The 23,240-nt window shown below is 45.7% G+C and overlaps 1 protein-coding gene across 1 annotated transcript in view; it reads right to left on the bottom strand.

The window, feature by feature from the left end:
* Positions 1 to 23,240, bottom strand: part of LOC127652549 (diacylglycerol kinase zeta-like) — a 103,251-nt gene that overhangs the window by 10,311 nt on the left and 69,700 nt on the right. The window contains exons 31-36 of the mRNA XM_052138739.1: positions 22,296 to 22,352; positions 11,276 to 11,310; positions 3,461 to 3,513; positions 1,596 to 1,716; positions 1,105 to 1,141; positions 767 to 866 (exon numbers count right to left, since the gene is read on the bottom strand). Of these exons, the coding sequence (XP_051994699.1) occupies positions 767 to 866; positions 1,105 to 1,141; positions 1,596 to 1,716; positions 3,461 to 3,513; positions 11,276 to 11,310; positions 22,296 to 22,352 (403 nt within the window). The remainder of the gene's footprint in view (positions 1 to 766; positions 867 to 1,104; positions 1,142 to 1,595; positions 1,717 to 3,460; positions 3,514 to 11,275; positions 11,311 to 22,295; positions 22,353 to 23,240) is intronic.

Raw genomic sequence — 23,240 nt, 5'->3', positions numbered from 1 at the left:
GTGTATGCATAGAGTTCTCACTCTTCTCTGTTTCAGTCATCTGAAAAAAAAAATCAAGAATAGTGTCTTCTATGAAAACACTGCAAATGATCTCAGACCATCCGAAGAGGTTAGTTATGTTAGTTAACATTATTTCCACAGAGCAGTTCGCGTTTTACAAGCAGTGTCAATGCAACTCTGCAGGTACACTTTATTTTGACATTGTTTAGTTCCAAATATTTGTGGCTGTATACGTTACCATACATAGCAAATGACATGCAACAACATTAAGTGAATTGTCATGCATGTCATCATAATTCAGTACAGACTCAGAAATTATGCTTGAACAAGAAGTGTCTCTTCTGTGCTTGTCTACTCTTTGATAATAATAATAATAATAAGATTATATGTTATGTTACAAAATAATATTGTATTAAAATTCTATTAAAAGTGTCTGAAAAATCAGACAAGTGGCTGGTAAAAAATCCATGTGGCAAAACTGGGCATTCACCAGTCACTGTGGCTGGTGGGCAAAAACTAGTGCTTTTTGATCACATAAGACCACCTCTTAATTTGGTTGACATGAACAAATCTCAAAATGTTTTGGACCCCGTTTACACTAGTCTGTTGCATTGTCCCATTTCAATATTAAATGTGGCCATTGACCTGGTCATGTTGGCCTCATACTGGACCATAATTCCAGTAAGGTAACCTCTTTATAACTTTAACCATCCAAACATGTGTACTGTATATGTGTAGAATTGTCTTCTTCAGTTGTCCATCTCACCTGTAAGTCCGTCTTCATGAGCGATGCCCCCGCCTCCACCAGGTAATGACAGATGGTCCTATGACACAATGAGGCCGCTTTGTGCAACACTGTCTCCCCGCTGAAAGAGACAAACAGCAAACAGGAAGAGAAAGACCAAAAGATAGGAATAAACAGGCTGTCTAACAGAAGAAATAAAAATTAAACACACAAGTCCTGAAATAACTTGGGCTTTTGAGTGAGCCAGTCACGGCTACAATACCATAAAACAAAAGCTTGAACTGTACTGTCATCGACAGATAAAAATAACAAATAAAATCAGTGTGTAAGTGCATTCAAAATGATAGAACAGTCCTCACCTTTCTCTCTCGGTTACATCCAGGATATCGGCGGGTGCTGCGGAGAGAAAACAAATCATAAAAATCTAACTTTGCAATCACACTGCCCTGAGGCCATGGTGAGATGCTTAATGAAGAGCAGTAAAAAATTAGCATGGGAGAAAGAGATGACCTGCTTCACCACCCCCCCATACACACAAACATACAATATTAACGCAAAAGCACAGCAAACAACTGTGTTTGAAAAGAATATACAAAGAAAAAAAAGAAAATCATGCACATGTACATGTACAGTACGTTGTCTTTGAAGATGTTGAGTGACACTTCTGACAGTGAGAGCTTTACTTTATTCTTTCAAAGATCTACTCAATTCCAAGCAGTTTTTTATTATTATATATTTCTACTTAAAGAACAAAAAAGATATACAGGCAGAAAAACCGCACAGACAAAGACATCAAGCCTACACTAGCAGTGTTTCAGAGATGTTTCGGAGATAGTATGTGTTTATTTACCATTATCAATGATGTATCTGACAATCTCCTTGCTGCCCACTTCCACAGCGTAGTGCAGTAGGGTACGGCCCACAGAGTCCTGCACACACAGGTTTGCCCCTTTCTTATGCAGCTCCTTCAACTACAGAGAAAAGCTGACAGTTAAACACAAAAGAACCAATAGAAACACTTCCCAACCAAAGGCAAACTAAAGAGTGCAACAATATCATTATAGGAAGCCATATGCTATTCTGATGATTTATTGAAGAAGTGCCAATAAAAGCAAAGCTTTCCACATAGTTATTTAAACCAAATCCAGTGATGAACTCAGCTGAGGTAAATAGAAAAGCTCAAGTTTGTCTGGAGTCTAATAGCAAATGTGCCGGAGGCAGTCTCAATTGGATGTAAGGACCCTTCGATGTGATCAAGGCCAAAATCTGCGAGAAGCATGCCAAGATTCTTTCATTCACCATAGTTTGGCATTAAAAACAAGGATTGGCATTGTCACAAAGCCCAGTGAGTCTAGACACACTCGTATCATCACACAGATTTTTTTATTCACCAGGTTTCAGACTCATGTGGATGAGAGATTACAGGCTGATGATTGCACTGAGAGGAAAGAGGAAACACGTCCTACACAGCAGACAGATGAATCTTTGTGTAACATAATCTGCTTATTACAGACATACCTGTCTACCTGTATGCTCTACATCTTTCAAGCCAGTTTAAATGTCAGAATTGATTGTTTATTGTTCCATGGTGCAGTTGTAAAGTGCTGTGAGAAGTTTAATTTAAAGCAGATACTTTATGAAGATACACTGGGGCAGGTAAATAAAGCTATGTACATCACAGCCCAAAGCAACATGCCAAAAATACTCAATATGTGAAATGTCCCACTCTCTTCTCAATACTGAAGCATAATGTCTAGGAATGGGCTTGGAGCTGGGTGTAGGAGATTATCATTCTGGAGTATGCCTGTTTGATCACCATAGAAACCAGGAACGAATAAAAGTTCAAGAGAACATGCAGGATCGTTTATATGGATCCGCCTCTGCTCTGCAAGATACTTGACATTTAATGGTGAGGTCAGTGCTATGTTAGAGAGGACAGAATATCCTTTAGGCTGCCTGAGCGTTTAACTAATAGCACACAATTCACTCTCTTGCTACTTTAAGAGCTAGCACAGCTTCTGACTTGCTCGCATTATTATCTCCCTGCTCAAACAATATCCAAAAGTTCTTGAAAGCATTTTGGTAAGAAACCGCTCCTTTAGCAAAAACTACATTTAAATGAATTAAATCTAGATGTAGAAAACAAGAGGTTGTTGTATATACAGTGCATCCGGAAAATATTCACAGCGCTTCACTTTTTCAACATTTTGTTATGTTACAGCCTTATTCCAAAATTGATTAAATTCATTATTTTCCTCAAAATTCTGCAAACAATACCCCATAATGACAACGTGAAAGAAGTTTGTTTGAAATCTTTGCAAATGTATTAAAAATAAAAAACAAAAGTATTCACAGCCTTTCTTCAATACCTCTTGAAGCACCTTTGGCACCAATTGCAACCTCAAGTCTTTTAGTGTATGATGCTACAAGCTTGGCACACCTATTTTTGGGCAGTTTTTCCCATTCTTCTTTGCAGGACCTCTCAGGTTGTGGAGGTTGCGTGTTAGCACACCGAACCAGCAATGTGATAGATTGTGAAAGGACTTATAAAGCAATGGCTTACATGCGATTGGCTAGGAATTACCCAGCTAATGATGTGATGATGTACAGCTGCTAGTCTTTCCGCTGTGCTTCCATGTATCGACAAGCGTGAAATTTTACTGGTACTGGGATCTACTTTTTTTGCGACAATGATAATTTCAATGATGTTCTCACCTTCTGGTGGTCCTTCTTCTTCACACAATCGATTAGAGTGTCAGCTGATGTTTCTGAACAAACAAAAGAGTAAACAATATACATTAGTCAACACAATAGTTAACAAGGAACTATCTTTGAACAATACATTTAAAGCATTTATTTATCTTGGTCAATGTTAATTTCCACATACAGTATCCGTAAATTTTTTACATGAACCAATGCTAATGTATACAACTTTAAATGCCATCTGAACTACATAAACAATGAATAATTGTTATATTTTGATAAATTACTCGAGATTAATATATGCTGTAAAAACAATGTTCATCGTTAGTTCATGATATTTAGTACATGACTCATTTTAACAAATAGAACATTATTGTGAAGTGTTTCCAATTTTTCCTATTTGAATTAAGTTTTTTTGATAACACAGCCAGGGGCAGGCCATAGGGAGAACCAGGACTTTTCCCAGTGGGCCGGCTGATCGGGAGGCAATAAACTGAAACAGGCCGCCATGTTATGCTGAATGGGCCGTAAAACGGCACCACGATATGAAGAAAAGGACAGTGGCAACAACCCCCCAATAAATTCTAATGTGGATCAATGTGAGTGATAACCTGCACTGCCTCGCTGCACCTTACAGACTGTGTGATGGACCTTTCCTTTTCTCTCTCTTCCTCCCATGCCAGTGCCAAAAGAATGGTAAATCACAGTCGCCTTGGCACATGCCCTCTCCTGACAGGTGGCAGTTCGTTAAAAAGGAAGATGAACAAAGTCTATGGAGGGTTTAACACTCAGCTCCCACCTTCTATGAAAAGTAATGATTCACTGAGCTCAGTTTCTCTAAAGAGCTGCTCCTCTGGTATATGTAGCGGCCCTGATCTCGCTCTAGCAGAGGGATCAGAGACCTGAGATTCATCCACATCTCAAACTATCTTTAAAACTTTCTCATAAAGAAAAAGAGAAACGTTTGGTTACGTATGTAACCTCCGTTCCCTGAGGGAGGGAACGACACGTTGTGTCGGAGAAGCGACACTAGGGGTCTCTCTTGAGCGCCGATATTCACCTCTGACCTATTGAAAAGGGCCAATGAGAGTTGGCAGTCAGTATTTGCATACCCCGACCCCGCATACGGGTATTTAAGCAGGGCAAATACGGAAGTTTAGTCAGGATTTTTCTGAGGAGCCGGAAATGGTCCGGCCACAACAGTGGCTCGGTTCAGCGACATGGTGGAGGAAAGACACAACGTGTCCTTCCCTCCCTCGGGGAACGGAGGTTACATACGTAACCAAACGTTCCCCTTCTGTCGCTCTCTCCACGTTGTGTCGGAGAAGTGACACTAGGGGACCCATTCCAATCTTGCCATGTGCTGAACCGTGTACGTGAACTGCCGATACAGAGGCGGGCAGGGATTCATCCAGTGCCGCGCATTGTCTGTACCTGGCTGCACGTACCCTTCCCCAATGCCCCATACGAACATCGTGATCCTTCTAGTTACCCTGAGAGGGGAACAAGGCGATGTTTGCCAACATGGGAACGGGCCAGCCTGGCTGGGCCTCTTTTCTCTCTATGTTTCTCGCATAGAGCAATCACGGCCGGGGCCCTTACACGCATATAGGGAAGGGGGTCTTACCCAGACCCTGCGGAGACCACACCTGCCCTTTTTCTTGGGGAGGAAAAGTGGTAGACACGTCACACAGCCGTCTTAGGGCTCGTGTGGAAAGTATGGTGTGGTGGTAGATCCAGCCTCGAAAGGGGGGAGTTGCTACAGCACGGCAACCGGGGCAGCTGTAACTGCCTAAGGGAGACACGGGAGTCCGCTCGTAAGGGGACAGAACCGTGGAAATACACACAGGGGGAGTCCGAGCAGGAGGCCTTACCTGTGTAGCACCTATACCAGTACAGGGTAGCCATCAGGGTACCCGCAGTGGCTTGGGTCGGCGAGTTCCTCCGCTGAACCGTGGACCCGGAGGGCTGGGGAGGAATCGACCAGGGTCCCAACTCGGAGTGGGGCGCCCTGGGAAAAAAGGCGCACTACTTAACCTTGACGTCAGGAAAAGGGCGCTGGGTGCAAGCGATCCACCCGGCCGGTCAGTCTACGTGTTACAGAGTTCTACGGGCTCGGACCTGACAAAACACGAGACGCAACCGACTCAACGCGGAGGTTGTAAAACCTCGCGAAGGTGTTGCGTGTTGCCCAACCCGCGGCTCTACAGATGTCTGCTAGGGAGGTGCCCTTGGCCAGTGCCTACGAGGACGCAACACCCCTTGTTGAGTGAGCTCGGACCCGCAAGTGTAGGGGCACGGCCTGGGTGTGATAAGCCAGTGTGATGGCGTCGACAACCCAGTGGGCGAGCCTCTGTTTGGAGACGGCATTCCCTTTCTGCCATCCCCCAAAGCAGACAAAGAGCTGCTCAGAGTGTCTGGTGCTCTGTGTGCGGTCCAGGTAAATGCGCAGGGCGCACACTGGACATAGCAACGAAAGGGCTGGGTCTGCCTCCTCCCGGTGCAGCGCTTGCAGGTTCACTACCTGATCTCGGAATGGTGTGGTAGGAACCTTGGGCACGTAGCCCGGTCGCGGTCTTAGGATCACAGACGTATCTGCTGGACCGAACTCCAGGCAAGTGTCGCTGAACAGAGAACGCTTGCAGGTCCCCGACCCTCTTGATAGAGGCGAGCGCGATCAGCAGGGCCGTCTTAAGAGAGAGGGCCCTGAGTCCAATTGATTCAAGTGGCTCGAAAGGGGGTCTCTGGAGTCCTGCCAAGACTACCGAGAGATCCCAGGAGGGAACTAGGCCTGGCCGGGAGGGATTCAACCTCCGGGCGCCTCTCAGGAACCTGAGGATCAGGTCGTGCTTACCCAAAGACTTGCTGTCTACAGGATCGTGGTGGGCGGCAATGGCGGCAACATACACCTTGAGGGTGGACGGGGACAGCCTCCTGTCCAGCCTCTCCTGTAGGAACAGGAGCACTGACTTGATCGCGCATCTCTGCGGGTCTTCAGTTCGGGAAGAACACCAATCTGCGAACAAGCGCCACTTTAGAGCGTAAGCCTCCACTCCCCGCCGGGCAGGCGTTGTCGTGGTAGCGCGTCCGCTACGACGTTGAGCTTGCCGGGGATGTGAGTGGCACGCAGCGACCACGCGGCTCCATATGAGGAGACTGCGGGCGAGTTGTGACATGTGGCGGGAGCGTACGCCGCCTTGGCGATTTATGTATGCCACCACCGTGGTGCTGTCCGATCTCACGAGGACATGTTTGTCCCGAACTAACGGGAGGAACTTCCTGAGAGCAAGAAGGACAGTCAACAACTCCAGGCAATTGATGTGCCAACGCAGCGGGGCCCCTTTCCAATGGCCCGCTGCTGCGTGCCCGCTGTACACGGCACCCCACCCGGACCGGGAGGCGTCGGTTGTGACCAGAACGCGTTGGGACACCTGCTGCAGGGGCACTTCTGCCCGTAAAAAGCAGAGGTCTGTCCAGGGTCGGAGTGTTTTGAGGCAGGCGGGGGTGATCCTTACCCGATGCGTGCCGTGGTGCCATGCTTGTCTCGGGACTCGAGTCTGGATCCAGTGCTGGAGTGGTCTCATATGCATCAACCCCAGCGGCGCGACTGCCGCGGAGGACGCCATATGCCCCAGGAGCCTCTGGAAAAGTTTTAGAGGGATCACTGTGCCTGGCTTGAAGGAAGCGAGGCAGTCCAGCACCGACTGAGCACGCTCGCTCGTGAGACATGCTGTCATTGAGACTGAGTCTAACTCCAACCCGAGAAAAGAGATGCTCTGAACCGGAGTGAGCTTGCTCTTTTCCCAGTTGACCTGAAGCCCCAAACGGCTGAGGTGCCGGAGCACCTGGTCTCTGCGGATGCCGGCTACTCATAGCGGGGCAAGGGCTGCCTCTGCGACCTTCGTGAAGACGCGAGGGGACAGAGACAGGCCGAAGGGGAGGACTTTGTACTGAAACGCCTGGCCGTCGAACGCGAACCGTAAGAAGGGTCGGTGTCGTGGCAGAATTGAGACGTGGAAGTACGCGTCCTTCAGGTCTACCGCTGCGAACCAATCTAGATGCTGAACGCCAGCCAGAATATTTCTCTGCGTGAGCATTTTGAACGGGAGTTTTAACCAGGCCCGATTGAAAACTCGCAGGTCCAGGATTGGTCGTAAGCCGCCGCCTTTCTTGGGTACAATGAAGTAAGGGCTGTAGAAACCCTTCCTCATTTCGGTTGGAGGGATGGGCTCTACCGCGCCCTTGGCTAAGAGGGTCGCGATTTCCGTGCGCAGGGAACTGGCATGCTCGCCGTGTACTGCGGAAAAGCGGACGCCCCTGAAGGGGGGCGGGAGCCGGGCAAACTGAATTGCGTAACTGAGTCAAATGGTCCGGTAAAGCCAGCATGATGCGTTGGGAAGCGAAGCCACGCTTCCCAGCTCTGCGCTAGGGGCACCAAAGGGACGAGTATTTTGGACGTACCCGGCGGGGCCTCGCAGCGGGGCGGAACAGGTAGTGCAGCGTCGGGCGGCTTCGTTGCAGCCTGAGGCTGAGGTGCTGAGAATAGACTCAAAGCACTTACCTTGCTCCGCGCACCCGGCAGGGGGCGGGTTCGTGACTGAGGAGGAGGTCTGATGCTGGCGTCCACTGGACTCGTCTGAACCGGCCGGCCGGGGGACAGTCGTGGGCAGGCGGAAGGCGGGATCGCCATGTCTGGTGTACCGGGGCTGTCGTAATCTGAAAGCAGATTGCCGTGAGAACGGCATTTGCGGGCCAGGTGACCCAGAGGCAAAAAAATAGCTCTTATTGAGAATGTGGGTACCACAGCCCCCGTCAGGGGGTGTGGCAAATGAAAAAACAAAGGATTCTCCTCCCGGCCCTCCACCGGGGGACGGAGCGGTCTTACCACCTCCGGAGCTAACGTCTTCGGCTCTGGGTCAGCTGTCTCAGGAACGCTTGGGAGCCTTCCGGGTCCTAGAGGGGGTTCGTGAGACAGGGGGTGTTCGCCGCCTGCGGGGTGCTCGACGCTGGGGCTGAGAGCTGGGCCCGGGTTGAGGCGGAGCAGGAGCTGGTTTCTTCACAGGGGGACGCCCTCGGCGGGCAGACGGGCAGGGCCCGTGAGCGGCAGGTCTGCGGCGGGGCATGATGCTTGAGAGATGGCCTCCGTCTGCTTCTTCACCGCGGAGAACTGTTGGGCGAAGTCCTCGACGGTGCCGCCGAAAAGGCCAGTCCGAGAGACAGGTGCGTCCAGGAGGTGGTTCTTGTCGGCCTCACGCATCTCGACCAGATTGAGCCAAAGATGGCGTTCCTGGACCACTAGGGTGGCCATAGCCTGTCCGAGTGCCTGCGCTGTGGCCTTCGTCGCTCTCAGGGCGAGGTCGGTCGCTGAGCGCAGTTCCTGCAGCACATCAGGATCAGGTCCACCCCTGTGCATGTTTCTGAGTGCTTTCTGAGTGCACCCGCCCCCAAATCGCCCCCAGCACCAACCGCATCGTCCTCAATCCCGTGGGAAGAAGGAGCAATGTGGGGTGCAGCTGGGGTGGCTTGCTTTCTGTTGAAAGCAAGCCGCGACCGCAACGTGGTCATGGTCATGTTCTCGCAGTGAGAACATGAACCATCCACAAACGCTGTCTCGGTGTGATCGCGGCCCAAACACACGAGACAGCGCCTGTGGCCGTCTGAAGCGGAGAGCACTCTACCGCATCCAGGAACAACACAGGAGCGGAAGGGCATCTTGAAAAAGACGCGTTCTGAAAAGAACGTTCAACGCCGCTGTGTTTTGCTCTTTTAGAGAAATTACTCTTTTAATAGGAATTTACTCTTTTAATACACAGTGTGTGTGTGTGTGTCTGCGCTGTCGAAGCGCTCAGGGGCAACAATGCACGTCGTGCAATACAGGTGAAACTCGAAAAATTAGAATACCGTGCAAAAGTTCATTAATTTCAGTAATTCAACTTAAAAGGTGAAACTAATATATTATATAGACTCATTACAAGCAAAGTAAGATATTTCATGCCTTTATTTGATATAATTTTGATGATTATGGATTACAGCTTATGAAAACCCCAAATTCAGAATCTCAGAAAATTAGAATATTACATGAAATCAATAAAAAAAGGATTTTAAATACAGAAATGTCGGCCCTCTGAAAAGTATAATCATGCATATGTACTCAGTTCTTGGTTTGGGCCTCTTTTGCATTAATTACTGCCTCAATGCGCGTGGCATGGATGCTATCAGCCTGTGGCACTGCTGAGGTGTTATGGAAGACCAAGATGCTTCAATAGCGGCCTTCAGCTCTTCTGCATTGTTTGGTCTCATGTCTCTCATCTTTCTCTTAGCAATGCCCCATAGATTCTCTATGGGGTTCAGGTCAAGCGAGTTTGCTGGCCAATCAAGCACAGTAATACCATGGTCATTGAACCAGGTTTTGGTACTTTTGGCAGTGTGGGCAGGTGCCAAGTCCTGCTGGAAAATTAAGTCAGCATCTCCATAAAGCTTGTCTGCTGAAGGAAGCATGAAGTGCTCTAAAATGTCCCGGTAGACGGCTGCGTTGACTCTGGACTTAATAAAGCACAGTGGACCAACACCAGCCGATGACATGGCTCCCCAAACCAACACAGACTGTGGAAACTTCACACTGGACTTCAAGCATCTTGGATTGTGTGCCTCTCCATTCTTCCTCCAGACTCTGGGACCTTGGTTTCCAAATGAGATGCAAAATTTGCTCTCATCAGAAAAGAGGACTTTGGACCACTGAGCAACAGACCAGTTCTTTTTTTCTTTAGCCCAGGTAAGACGTTTGACATTTGAAGCCCATGTCCAGGACCCGTCTGTGTGTGGTGGCTCTTGATGCAGTAACTCCAGCCTCAGTCCACTCCTTGTGAAGCTCCCCACACATTTGAATGGCCTTTTCCTGACAATCCTCTCCAGGCTACGGTCATCCCTGCTGCTTGTGCACCTTTTTCTTCCACACTTTTCCCTTCCACTTAACTTTCTATTAATGTGCTTTGATACAGCACTTTGAGAATATCCAACTTCTTTTGCAATTACCTTTTGAGGCTTTCCCTCCTTGTGGAGAGTGTCAATGATGGTTTTCTGCACAACTGTCAGGTCAGCAGTCTTCCCCATGATTGTGAATTCAACTGAACCAGACTGAGAGACCATTTAAAGGCTCAGGAACCCTTTGCAGGTGTTTTGGATTAATTAGCTGATTAGAGTGTGACACTTTGAGCCTACCATACTGAACCTTTTCACAATATTCTAATTTTCTGAGATTCTGAATTTGGGGTTTTCATAAGCTGTAAGCCATAATCATAAAAATTATATCAAATAAAGGCTTGAAATATCTTACTTTGCTTGTAATGAGTCTATATAATATATTAGTTTCACCTTTTAAGTTGAATTACTGAAATTAATGAACTTTTGCACGGTATTCTAATTTTTCGAGTTTCACCTGTATAAAGGAGAAAGCCGCTGTTGTGCGCCGTCAAGATCCAACAGCATGCAGATCGTCAGAGGAAACAGGAACGTTTTAATGTGGTGTGTAACTCGCAGCAAACTGCAGACAGACCATCGGCTCCGAAGAAATTTTCTGACTAAACTTCCGTATTTGCCCCGCTTAAAAACCCGTATGCGGGGGCGGGTATGCAAATACTGACTGCCAACTCTCATTGGCCCTTTTCAATATGTCAGAGGTGAATATCGGCGCTCAAGAGAGACCCCTAGTGTCGCTTCTCCGACACAACGTGGAGAGAGCGACAGAAGGAGAACTAAAATTAGGCACTTGCTGTGTTTATAAATGTGAAGAGGTGAAAGTGCAACTTGAGCACTACTTAAATTCCTTACCGGAGTTTGCATCACTCAGGGTGCTCTTCTCAATCCTGTAAGAGATATGAAACTGTGGGTAAATATCAATATCACACACGTAAATGGTAAAATGAAGACACTCGTATTTGTTTGTGATTCTGTGAAAACTTGAGTTTGAAGTGTTTTAAGAAACAAAATAGAAAGACTTTATGTTCCTCTATGTAGAAATAATTATTGTTTTAGTGCAAGTTTGTTTAGTGTCATCATATATTATTTTCTATTTACTTTGTTTCTGTTTATCACATGTAGTGTTCATCTAGGTGGCTGTGTCTTATGTGCAGTGTTCCCTGTTTGTAATGTCCAGTGCCCTCCATGAGTAATGGGAAAGTGAGACACATTTTTTATAATTCTGGCTCTGTACGCCACCACAATGGATTTGAAATGAAGCAATCAATATGTGGCTGAACGGTTTAGGAATTACAGCATTTTTTTATACATAAACCCACTTGACGGCAAGTCAAGAACACTCTCCAGCTGGTAGTTGTATCATTGACAAAGTCTACAATCAACAGAAGACTTCATGAAATAAAATACAGTGGGTTTACCACAAGGTGCAATATCACTGGTAAGCCTCAAGAATAGGAAGGCCAGAATAGACTGACAGAAAGCAATAAAATGCCTGCCAAGTTTTGGAACACTTTTCTTTAGACAGATGAAACTAAGATGAACCTGTACAGTACCAGACACATGGGAAGAGAAGAGTTTGGAGAAAGGAATTAACATGATTGAACCACATCACCAGTGAAACATGGTGGAGGCAGTGTTTGTTGATGATTTTACTGCTGACAGAATCAGCAGGATTCATTCTGTAGTGTTTAATGCTATACTTTCTGCTCCGATTCAGCCAAAATTGAGAATATGGCGCTTCACATTACTGAAGGACAGTAACCAAAACATGCTCTGAAAGCAACCAAAGAGCTTTTTAGGCAAAAAAGTGGAATATTCTTCAATGGCTGAGTCCTTCACCTCACCCCAACTTGATTAACCATGCATTTCACTTGCTGAAGATAAAACTGAAAGTAGAAATCCTACAAACAAGCAGCAACTTAAGATAGCTGTAGTTAAGGCCTGCAAAAGCATCACTATGGAAGAAACCCAGAATTTGGTGATGTCAGTGGGTTCCAGATTTCAGACAGTCCTTGCATAGATTTTCAACCAAGTATCAACAATTATCATTTTATTTATGATTATGTTAGTTTGTCCAATTACTTTTGAGCCATTGAAAATGGGGGGTCTGCGTACAAATCACTGCTTTGTTTCAAATGCATCGTGGTGGCATACAGTTTGTGAAACCCTTTGAATGAGTGTTACAATTTAAATCTTTTCAATTCAAATCATCATATACAACTCTGTAGGAGGACCTCAACAAGGCATGTTTCCAATCCTAAAATTCTTGATGCACACATTGTAAACCCCTTCATCTTAACATTCATGATCTCCATGTGCTTTTCCTTATCGTTCAGGATTTCCCAATGATCTTTGTCTCAGACTGAGAGGGCTGAGGTAACAAGATGAGGTTTATAAGATAACAGCAGCAGTGGGGATTTAATTGATCATGTTATTGACTGTTTGTTAAGTTTGGCAGGGTACATGGTAACCTGACTATACTATAAACACAGCATCTCTGTCTAAAGCACTGTTTTTTGCCAATCCCAACATACTACATTTATTCTCAGAGATTAGTTCAGCGATTAGTTCAGCAATAGCATGTAATGAATTTGTAATAATGCAAAGAGCTTCATGATATTCCCCTCTCACAGCATGAAATGAATGAGGAGGAAGCCCAAACTCAATGTCATTTTCAGTGCTGCCTGCATTACTGTACAGTATGTGTGATGCTGACTATGAGTTCAATGCTGACACCACACCTCCTCTCATTCTCTTCCCCTGCCATGCCTCCATCTGCCTGAAGCATCTTCTGTGTGCTCTCACCTGAATTAATATTTCATCAAAGAGCTGGAGTGTGGTGACATATATTAGTGTGTCACCCAAACCACACTAGGAAGACTGGGACATTAAGAAAAGGAGACAGGTAGAGCACATGGGGAATCCATTCTTAACTTTGCAAAGAATAGCATGACTCTGATGAGTTAATCTGCCAAAAACTCACTGCTAGGAGATACAGTGGGGTTCAAAAGTCCACATTGAAAATCTGGGATTCTAATTATAATTTAAACCTGGAAATAAACAGAGTTTTCAGATTTTTTAAAAGAAACCACTTACTTGAATAAAAATGATCAACAATAATAAAAAAATAAAAAACAAATTAGCAAATATGTGACATTGACCATGTTAACTCCTTGGAATGACAGGACAGATCCACTTGTTTCTACTGAAACCCACAAGATGCACATTGGATCATTCTCAAATCATTCCGGAAAACATCACATTTTGCGCAGTCCATGCCAACTCAAGTGCATGCTGTAATTAAAGCAAATGGATGACACACCAAATACCAAGAAATTCTGAAATTATCATTCAAATTTCAATCAAATGTTTAAGCTGATGATAAAATGTTTAATGAAAACTGTTTTCAATTAAAAAATTGAAAATAGCCAAATTTTGTATAAGAAATGAAAATTCTCTTATCATTTACTCACCCTCATGCCATCCCAGATGTGTATAACTTTCTTTATTCTGCTGAACAAATCAAAGATTTTTAGAAGAATATTTCAGCTCTGTAGGTCCATACGATGCAAGTGAATGTTGGCCAGAAAGTTGAAGGTCCAAAAAGCACATAAAGAAATCATACGACACCAGTGGTTAAATTAATGTCTTCTGAAGTGATACGATAGGTGTGGGTGAATAACAGATCAATATTTCCTCCCTGTCCAGTAGGTGGCGATATGCTCGAGAATGCGAATCAGCAAAAACAAAAGAATAATGAGAACGTGAAAAAGGAAATCTTTAGTAAATATTGATCTGTTTTTCACCCACACATATCATATTGCTACAAAAAACATGGATTTAACCAATGGAGCCATATGGATGACTTTTATGCTGCCCTTATGTGCTTTTGGAGCTTCAAAGTTCTGGTCACCATTCACTTGCATTGTATGGACCTACAGAGCCTAAATATTCTTCAAAAATCTTTGTTTTGTGTTTAGCAGAAGAAAGTCAAACCCATCTGGGATGGAATGAGGGTCAGTAAATGATAATATAATTTTTTTATTTTTGGGTGAATTATCCCTTTAACACTAAAGCAGATATTTTTTGGTAAATAATAATGAAGTACAGTCCTTTCCCAGAGCTCTGAGCTCCTCATGTGCCGGGGTCAGGGGACAGATGGGTCGGATCATGGTAAACTGAAGAACAACAAACCTGTTTCACCTTAAACATTGGGCCAGATTGAATGAGACAGAGGAACACACTGTACCATCTTGATTTATTTATGAAAGTGTGTGAGTGTGTTTGCGAGCTACTGCCAGTCACAAATGCCTAGCTCAGGAATCTGAGTGTGTCTTATAATTAAAAGCGGTTCACAGACTCATAAATCTGGACTGATTCTGACATGTCTTCCCAATACACTCTCCTTTTTCTTGCTCGCTCGCTCGCTCGCACGCACGCACGCACGCACGCACACACACACCTTTTCTGTGATGTTTGTATGTCTTTTCTGCCTGGAAGCTGAACCTCAGAAGCAAAGCTAATGACGATTGCTTAGGTAAGTGGATTTCAAACCCCTGAAACCACAAGCTGCAACTCTCAGCTATCAAAAACCATATCTATCGATCATAATTTATCTTCTAATATTGCTATCTCTGTCATGCCAAATAATTTCCAAATACACTGATGCGCTACCTCTGGTCAGCCACTGGAAATGCCTGGGTAATGCACAGTAGAAAAATTTCTGATTAGATCTTTGTCTACGTGACTGGAGTTCACAGTAGCACCACAGTAACATCATCTTAATGGGGTGAGAAAAACAAATTTTCAAACCAAATACAATTTCAGGACCACCTCACATAAGGTCACAACACTGAATTACTCTTATTGAAGTAGTAAAGACCTATTTTTATCTTTCGCCATATCCATTTAGCTGAGAAACAGCCAACTACCCCTCAGAATAAAATAAAAAAGCTGTATTTCTTGCAGCTTTTTTGGGGCCAGGCATCACTGAGTGACTCATATTACAAAGCATGATGAGGAAATATTTGATGATGTCACTCAGACCTTTCTCTATCATGAGAGCTAAATATATATGCAACAATTTAGGCTGGTAGCAGTTTAGTACCCCAGCCTGAAACATAATATAATAATAAATAGATTCATAGAGAAAATGACTTAAGATTTCATATTTTAAACCTATGTTAAATAATTTCTCAATCTTGATTACTCTGTGTAAGAACTGTTGAAGAGCTATCTGATTGACATGTAAAACAACCAACCACAGTTCATCTTTTTAAAATGAAATAAAAACAAAAAAATATCCATTTACATAAAAAAAATAACTATTTACACACCATTAAAACTAAACTGAAATTGAAAACCAAAACACAAAACTAAATAACATTTACGTAAATGGTAGAAATGTGACATTGGGAGTTCAGACCATCGCAACACAGTCAGATACAGTATCAGCTCTCACTAATATTATTATTAAGCCTTCAAAATAACAAACGATTCTCAGTCAAATCGCACTAGCTTTATTCAGCTGTATAGATTGTAAGCTGGAATGTTATCTTCTAATTACTGCTGAGATTTATCAGCATTCTTTTCATAAAACACCTTGTTGTACCAACACAAAGAGGCAACAAATCACTTTCCCGAACTTTCAGCTTCATCATTCCAAATTAATAAATGTAAATTAAATGTAAAACAAAGAGTCTTAATGAGGGGTGGTTGATGGTCCATGCTGTGAATACAACCCCATTAAAGGATACTTCAATATATAAAGGTTTTAAGGGTCAAAGTTCAGCTCTGTAGGGACCAATCAGGCTTTGGCACCATCGGGATCTCAGCATGATAATAAAGACTACAATGCCCCCATTAAATTGCCCTCACTGCACTTGTATATCTGTTCTAGTTCCCTATCTGTCACTCACTCGAAGTTGTGTCAATGTAGTGACACTAGGGGTCACTCATGGGAGCCCGAGACACCTCTGATCTCTGATAAAAGGCCAATGGGAATCGGCAAGTGGTATTTGCATGCCCCTCCCCCGGACATTCGGGTATAAAGGAGGGGCTGTGCTTACCGCTCATTCAGATTTTCTCTTCGGAGCCGAGCGGTCACTATTTCATTGAGAAATAAGCAAGTTGAATTCCCACGGTTTTCATTCCCCTCTGCTGGATAATTATGGCTCATTACAGCGGCTTTATGCCCTCTCTGCACGGGTGCAATGCAGAGATTACCCCTGGGCACTTCAGCAGACCACTTAGAGTGTGTTCTCTCCTAAACAGTATTTTCTCTCCTAAAAGATTATATTCTAAAAGAGTGGCACACATCGGAAAGTTTTTTAAAGTCGTGTCTTTCTAAAGATGCCATTCCGGTTGTGTGTTATTCATGGATGCAGTCGATATCTCAAGACCCCACACACTGCCGGCTCATTGCCAATGGCATCTCCCTGCAGCGGCTACGACTCGGCCTTCCCCCATGGCCCCATCCCTGTTTACAGCCCCCCCACAGGAAGCAGACGCCTGGTGACCCAGGGACCAGGAGACCGGCTATTCCGGAGCTGGTGAACATCCCCCGGTGGAGGGCCGGTATGAGAATCATTATTCCTCTCTCATTTAATTTCAACGCACGCTCAAGTAGCTGTGATACCCAAGTAACAGTTTCCTCAGTCTCTGGGTCACATAACTGGTGTGTACGGCTGTCACCCAGACCATCGTCTCTATCTCTCTTTCGGTCCCCCTGCCCCAGTCACCATGCTCGAAGACCCTCTTCCCCCATTGGGCAGGAATGGCTATGGGACTTCTGCACATCACATACTTTCGACTAGACTCGGCAAGACCATATGACGTATTTCCAGTTAATACCCCCGCCGGGTGGGGTGTGGTCTCCGCTGTGTCTTCCCCTTGGGAGTGAAAAAGAATAAAGAGGACAGAAAAGAGGCACAACTAGGAGACAAGCCTGTCCCTATCCTTTGGGTAGTCGACTTGTCCCCAAAAGGACTGTTCAACACTCATACTAGCATCAGGGGAGATTACATGCCAGCCCGGTGCACAGGCTACGCGGCACACAGCAGTCTGCCCATCTCGCACAGCCAGTCCACGTAACCCAGTTCAGCTAATTGTGGCATTTTTGTAGGGACCCCTAGTGTCACTACATCGACACAAATTCTAGTGAGTGACAGATGGGGAACGTCCTGGTTACGTCCGTAACCTCCGTTCACTGATGGAGGGAACGAGACGTGTGTCCCTCCTGCCACAATGCTGAACTACCTGCTGAAATGGCCAGGACCTTATTCTCGGCTCCTCAGCACAAAACGTCTAGGTTACGGATGTAACCTCCATTCCCTGATGGAGGGAACGAGACGTTGTGTCGGAGAAGCGACACTAGGGGTCTCTCTTGCCTCTGATCCATTGAAAAAAGGCCAATGAGAAGTTGGCAGTCAGTATTTGCATAACCCGCCACCGGACATACGGGTATAAAGGCGAGGCAAATACTAGAGTTCATTCAGGATTTTTCTGAGGAGCCGGAAATGGTTCTGGCCACTACAGCGGTTCGGCTCAGCGACGTGGCCGGGAAGACACAACGTCTCGTTCCCTCCATCAGGGAATGGAGGTTACATCCATAACCTAGACGTTCCCCGTCTGTCGCTCTCTCCACGTTGTGTCGGAGAAGCGACACTAGGGGTCCAATTTAAATCCGCCATGCGCTGAGCTGTGTACGTGTTCTGCTGACACAGGAGCGGGCAGGTATTTGTTACGTGCCATATGACCAGCTGTGTCAGACTGCACGTACCCTTCCCCAATGCCCCAGAAAACTCGTCGGAATCCTTATGGTTACCCTAGGCAGGGGAACAAGGTGACGCTTGCCAACCTGGGAACGGGCCAAGCTGGGCCTCTTTTCTCTCTATGTTTCTTGCATAGAGCAATAGACAGCCGGGGCCCTAACACGCACTGAGGGAAGGGGGTCTTACCCAATTCCCCATTCTTTCAGGGGGGAAAAGACCCTGCGGAGACCACCCCTGCCCAACTGGGGAGGTACGGTGGTGAATACATCACATATGTTTTTAGGCGACACGTGGAAGTGGCGCGGTGGCAGATCCAGCCTCAGCGAGGATGGAGTTGCTACACACGGCGACCGGGGGTCAGCCGAAACTTACCCAAGAAAAACGCGGGTCTGCACGTAAGGGGACTGTATCGCGGAAAATACACACAGGGGGAGTCTGCGTAGGAGTCCCTACTCTGTGGAGCACCTATTCAAGTACTCCGCCGAACTGCGGATCCATGAGGGCTAGGGAGGAATCGACCAGGGATTTGCGTTGAGTGGAGTCTCCTGGGAAAAAAGACGCACTGTTTTCCCTCAAGCAAGGGAAAGGGCATATATGCAAGCGATTCACCTGGCCAGCCCATCAGCGTGTTACAGAGTTCTACTGGCTCGGACCTGAGAAAACACGGGATGAAACTGACTCAACCCTGAGATTGTAGTATCTCGCAAATGTGTTGGGTGTCGCCCAACCCGCTGCTCTACAAATGTCTGCCAGGGAGGTACCCTTGGCCAGTGCCCACGAGGACGCAACACTCCTTGTCGAGTGAGCTAGGACCCGCAAGGGGGGGGGCACGGCCTGGGTGTGATAAGCCAATGAAATGGCATCTACAACCCAGTGGGAAAGCCTCTGTTTGGAGACAGCGTTTCCTTTCCGCTGTCCCCCAAAGCATACAAAGAGCTGCTCAGAGCGTCTAAAGCTCTGCGTGCGGTCCAGGTAGGTACGCAAAGCACGTACCGGACACAGCAACGAAGGGGCTGGGTCTGCCTCCTCCCTGAGCAGCGCTTGCAGGTTCACTACCTGGTCTCTGAAGGGCGTGGTAGGAACCTTGGGCACATAGCCCGGTCGCGGTCTTAGGATCACATGAGTGTCTGCCGGACCGAACTCCAGGCACCAGACGTGGAGTTTCTTAAGGTCTGTATCCGAATGCCAGAGCGTGCCCTGCCCCTGAGAAAGAAGGTCCTTCCTCGGGGGGATTCGCCAGGGAGGGGCTGTCGCGAGGAGCATGAGGTCCGAGAACCAGGCCCGGATGGGCCAGTAGGGAGCCACTAATGTGACTTTTTCCTCGTCCTCCCTGACCTTGATCAGCACCTGTGCAAACTTGCGTAGCCCCGCGGGCCAGCTGTGCACCAGCGCATCTGTCCCAAGGGGAGCCTCTGTTCGGCCGTACCAGAGCGGGCAGTAGAAGGTCTCTCGGGAGGCAAGCAGGTCTACCTGGGCTCTGCCGAACCGTTCCCAAATCAGCTGGACCGACTGGGGGTGGAGCCTCCACTCTCCGCTGGGTAAGCTTTGTCGTGACAGTGCGTCCGCTACCACATTGAGCTTGCCGGGAATGTGAGTGGCACGCAGCGACCTGGGGGCGAGTCGTGACATGTGGCGAGAGCGTATGCCGCCTTGGCAATTTATGTACGCTACCGCAGTGGTGCTGTCTGACCTGATTAGGACGTGTTTGTCTCGAATTAACGGGAGAAACCGCCGCAGGGCAAAGAAGACGGTCAACAACTCTAGGCAATTGATATGCCAGTGCAGCGGGGCCCCTCTCCAACGGCCCGTGGCTGCGTGCCCTTTGCACACGGTGTCCCAACCCAATCTGGAGGCGTCGGTAGTGACCAGGAGGCATCGGTACAACTGCTGTAGGGGCACTCCTGCCCGTAGAAAGCAGAGGTCTGTCAAGGGTTTTAGTATTTTTCGGCAGGCAGGGGTGACTGTCACACGGTGCGTGCCGTGGCGCCATGCTCGTCTCTGGACTCGAGTCTGAAGCCAGTGCTGAATCGGTCTCATATGCATCAACCCCAGCCGCGTCGTCGCGGCGGAGGATGCTATATGGAAGAATTTTAGAGGGACCATAGTGCCTGGCCTGAATTTGGCGAGGCATTTCAGCACCGACTGCGCACGCTCGTTGGTGAGACGTGCGGACATTGAGACTGAGTCTAACTCCATGGAGAGAGCGACAGACGGGGAACCTGAATGAACGGTATGCACGCTCCCTCCTTCATACCCACATGGGGGAGGGACATACAAATACCACTCGCCAATTCCCATTGGCCTTTTTTCAAAGATCAGAGGTGTCTCGGGCTCCGAAGTGTGACTCCTAGTGTCACTACATCGACACAACATCTCGTTCCCTGATGAGGTTACGGAAGTAACCAGGACATTTGCTTCTCTTCATCAATATAACCTTGTATATGTTCCCTCCAATTTACCAGCCACAGATGCCACATTAAAGATGATCTGCTTAGCCTGTGCAGCAAACACAGGGCTAATCTCTCTCGTGTTGTTATTTGCTTTGAGTAGCAGATGTGAATCAGTCTCATGTCTGTGTTCTCCTCATGGGTAGGGCTATAATTTCATTTCAGAAGACAACACAAATCCCTCATTTATGTATAACAGAAAAACATGACATAAAACCCGCATTAAATAATTACGGCTTCCATTAAAAATCAAACAACAACAGAAAGCCAATCAATGTCCCTGGGAATGAAGCTGACGGTTTAATAAATCTTGTCAAAATCTTAGGCTGATTTGAGGTATTGATGAGCTCTCTAATTCTCTAAGAAGGAACTGCTGCTGGTTATTTGCGTGCACTGTCTGCGCTGGTTTAGCGCCCAATTTACAAAAGGATATATGCATATAAGGCGCGGTGGGCAAATTGCATGGAGTTTTGTGAATAAAGCTTAATCTATAGCGAGCCTAATTTTTTATACACAAAGGATGCATGTTTGCATGGAAATTAATGACAATTACTTAATTTATATACTGAAGACGCAGTGCTATTCAAGCGCTGAATTCGCCTTCTTAAACTAGATTGCAGGTGCAGGTTTTTGCACTGAAATACCACGTGCAAAAGTGCTGCAAATTGCTCCATATTCTCCCGATAGTGATACATATGAGCACAGCACATAACAGAATATTCAGGTTTTCAGACCATCACTGTGACGGTCTAAGTCATGCTAGACCTGTCTGGAATCTCTTGGCAGGAACCAATTGTCTTCCAGCAAACAGCAGTTAGAGAACAGGATGACAGAAATCACACCAGACAAATGTCGACAAGACAGAACAAGAACCAACTCATGCCTAACATGACTAGAACTGACTAGACAGGGCCAGCACAGACTAGATTAGGCCAGACCAGACCTGTCCAACAAAGGCTTAATTACTACCTTGTTTCAGCAAAACTTTGCGTTTGAGTGTGTGTGCATGTTTATGTGACTTACGAGGACAATTTTTTAAGTTACAAACTGGTAATTACAAGGGTATTATGCTATAATTGTGATTTATGAGGACATCTCTAGTGTCTCCATAATTTAAATCACTTAAAAATTATACTAAACAATGTTTTATTGAAAATGTAAAAATGCAAAACGTTTTCTGTGAGGGTTAGGTTTAGGGGTAGGGTTGGGGTTAGGGGATAGAATCTATAGTTTGTACAGTATAAAAGTCATTATGTCTTTTGAAAGTCCTCATAATGATAGGTAGACCAACGTGTGTGTGTGTGTGTGTGTGTGTGTGTGTGTGTGTGAGCCTGTTCTGGTTCTATTCTCTGAAGTTGAGTCAGGAAAAACAGCTGGGGATTAATAAGGAACAGAACAGGCTAGCAAAAATAATAATCAGCAACATAAATGGTGTGGTTCTGCTGTGCTTGAGTTTATTTCCTGTCATTGCAGCAATGACACTTACACATGGTCCACGTTAGGAAGAGCAACTGGCCCCAGTAACAATGCCTTCTGGGAATAATAGGGTAGAGCTGCTCTTTGAACACTTCTAACACTAATATCTATAGCAGAAGAGAGTATGTAAAAAGTACAGAGAGGGAAGAAACATAGAAACAAAGTGCTTTGTCTTACCTGCTGGTAGGTTTGAAATCTGCTGCTGTTGTGTTTGAGCGATGAACACCCCCCGCCCTTCAAAACAACAAATAAAACAACAACAAAAAAGACAAAATTAAATTAAAAAATAAATATAAATAAATGGGAAAATAAGATGCAAAAGATGAAGACATGACCATAAACAAAAATGATTTTTACATAGCAGTGATGCACAAAATAAACAGGGTGAAAAGGATAGTTTGAATTGGCAGGGTGTCCCATTGGCTTCCATGACATTTTGAGGGTCTGGTCTTAGAGAGCATCTAGCAAGTGCATGTGATGTAATATAACAGACAAACTTAACTGTGAAAAAACAATTATTCCTCCCCTCAGGCAGGATTGTGGCTCTGACCCAACTGGATCTGACCGGTTCATTACCAACACAAATGTTACATAACACACCACAGACATTGCGGTTTCTTTTAACAAAAATTCCCTTTTTTATAGATCTGAGCCATCACTGACCCTTAAAGAACTAAATAGGATCCAAAGAGCCCATCATTTAGGAACACAAAAGAGCATGTGAGCACAGGAGAGCCCTCGCTGCTTTACAGAGCTGATTTCACACAAAAGAGAGATCTGTGATTGTGGTATCTGCCTTGAAAGAAGTCAGGCAGTAATATTCCTGCTGTCCTCTGTGCAGTGGAAGCTAACTCAACATTTCATGATCAGCAATTTTGCTAAATTTTTATCTGTTTCCAGTAGTTGGATCATTTTAAGGCAGTCAAATAAAAATTCACAATTTTAATATTGGTGGAATTTAAACATTTGAAATGGAAAAACTGTGCATTTGAATTTCATATGTGTGCCAAGCATTGACAATGACTAAGATGAAGGTCTTTGGCCGTTGAATCTTGCTCTTTTATTAGCATTTTGCTGCATAAGCAATATGTTTTTAAATGCTGTGTCAGGAAAGTAGTTACA

This window comes from Xyrauchen texanus, chromosome 2 (genome assembly GCF_025860055.1).
Source record: "Xyrauchen texanus isolate HMW12.3.18 chromosome 2, RBS_HiC_50CHRs, whole genome shotgun sequence".
Taxonomy (NCBI): domain Eukaryota; kingdom Metazoa; phylum Chordata; class Actinopteri; order Cypriniformes; family Catostomidae; genus Xyrauchen; species Xyrauchen texanus.
The sequence above is the reverse complement of the archived record's forward strand: the minus strand, read 5'-3'. Positions and strand labels throughout refer to the sequence as shown.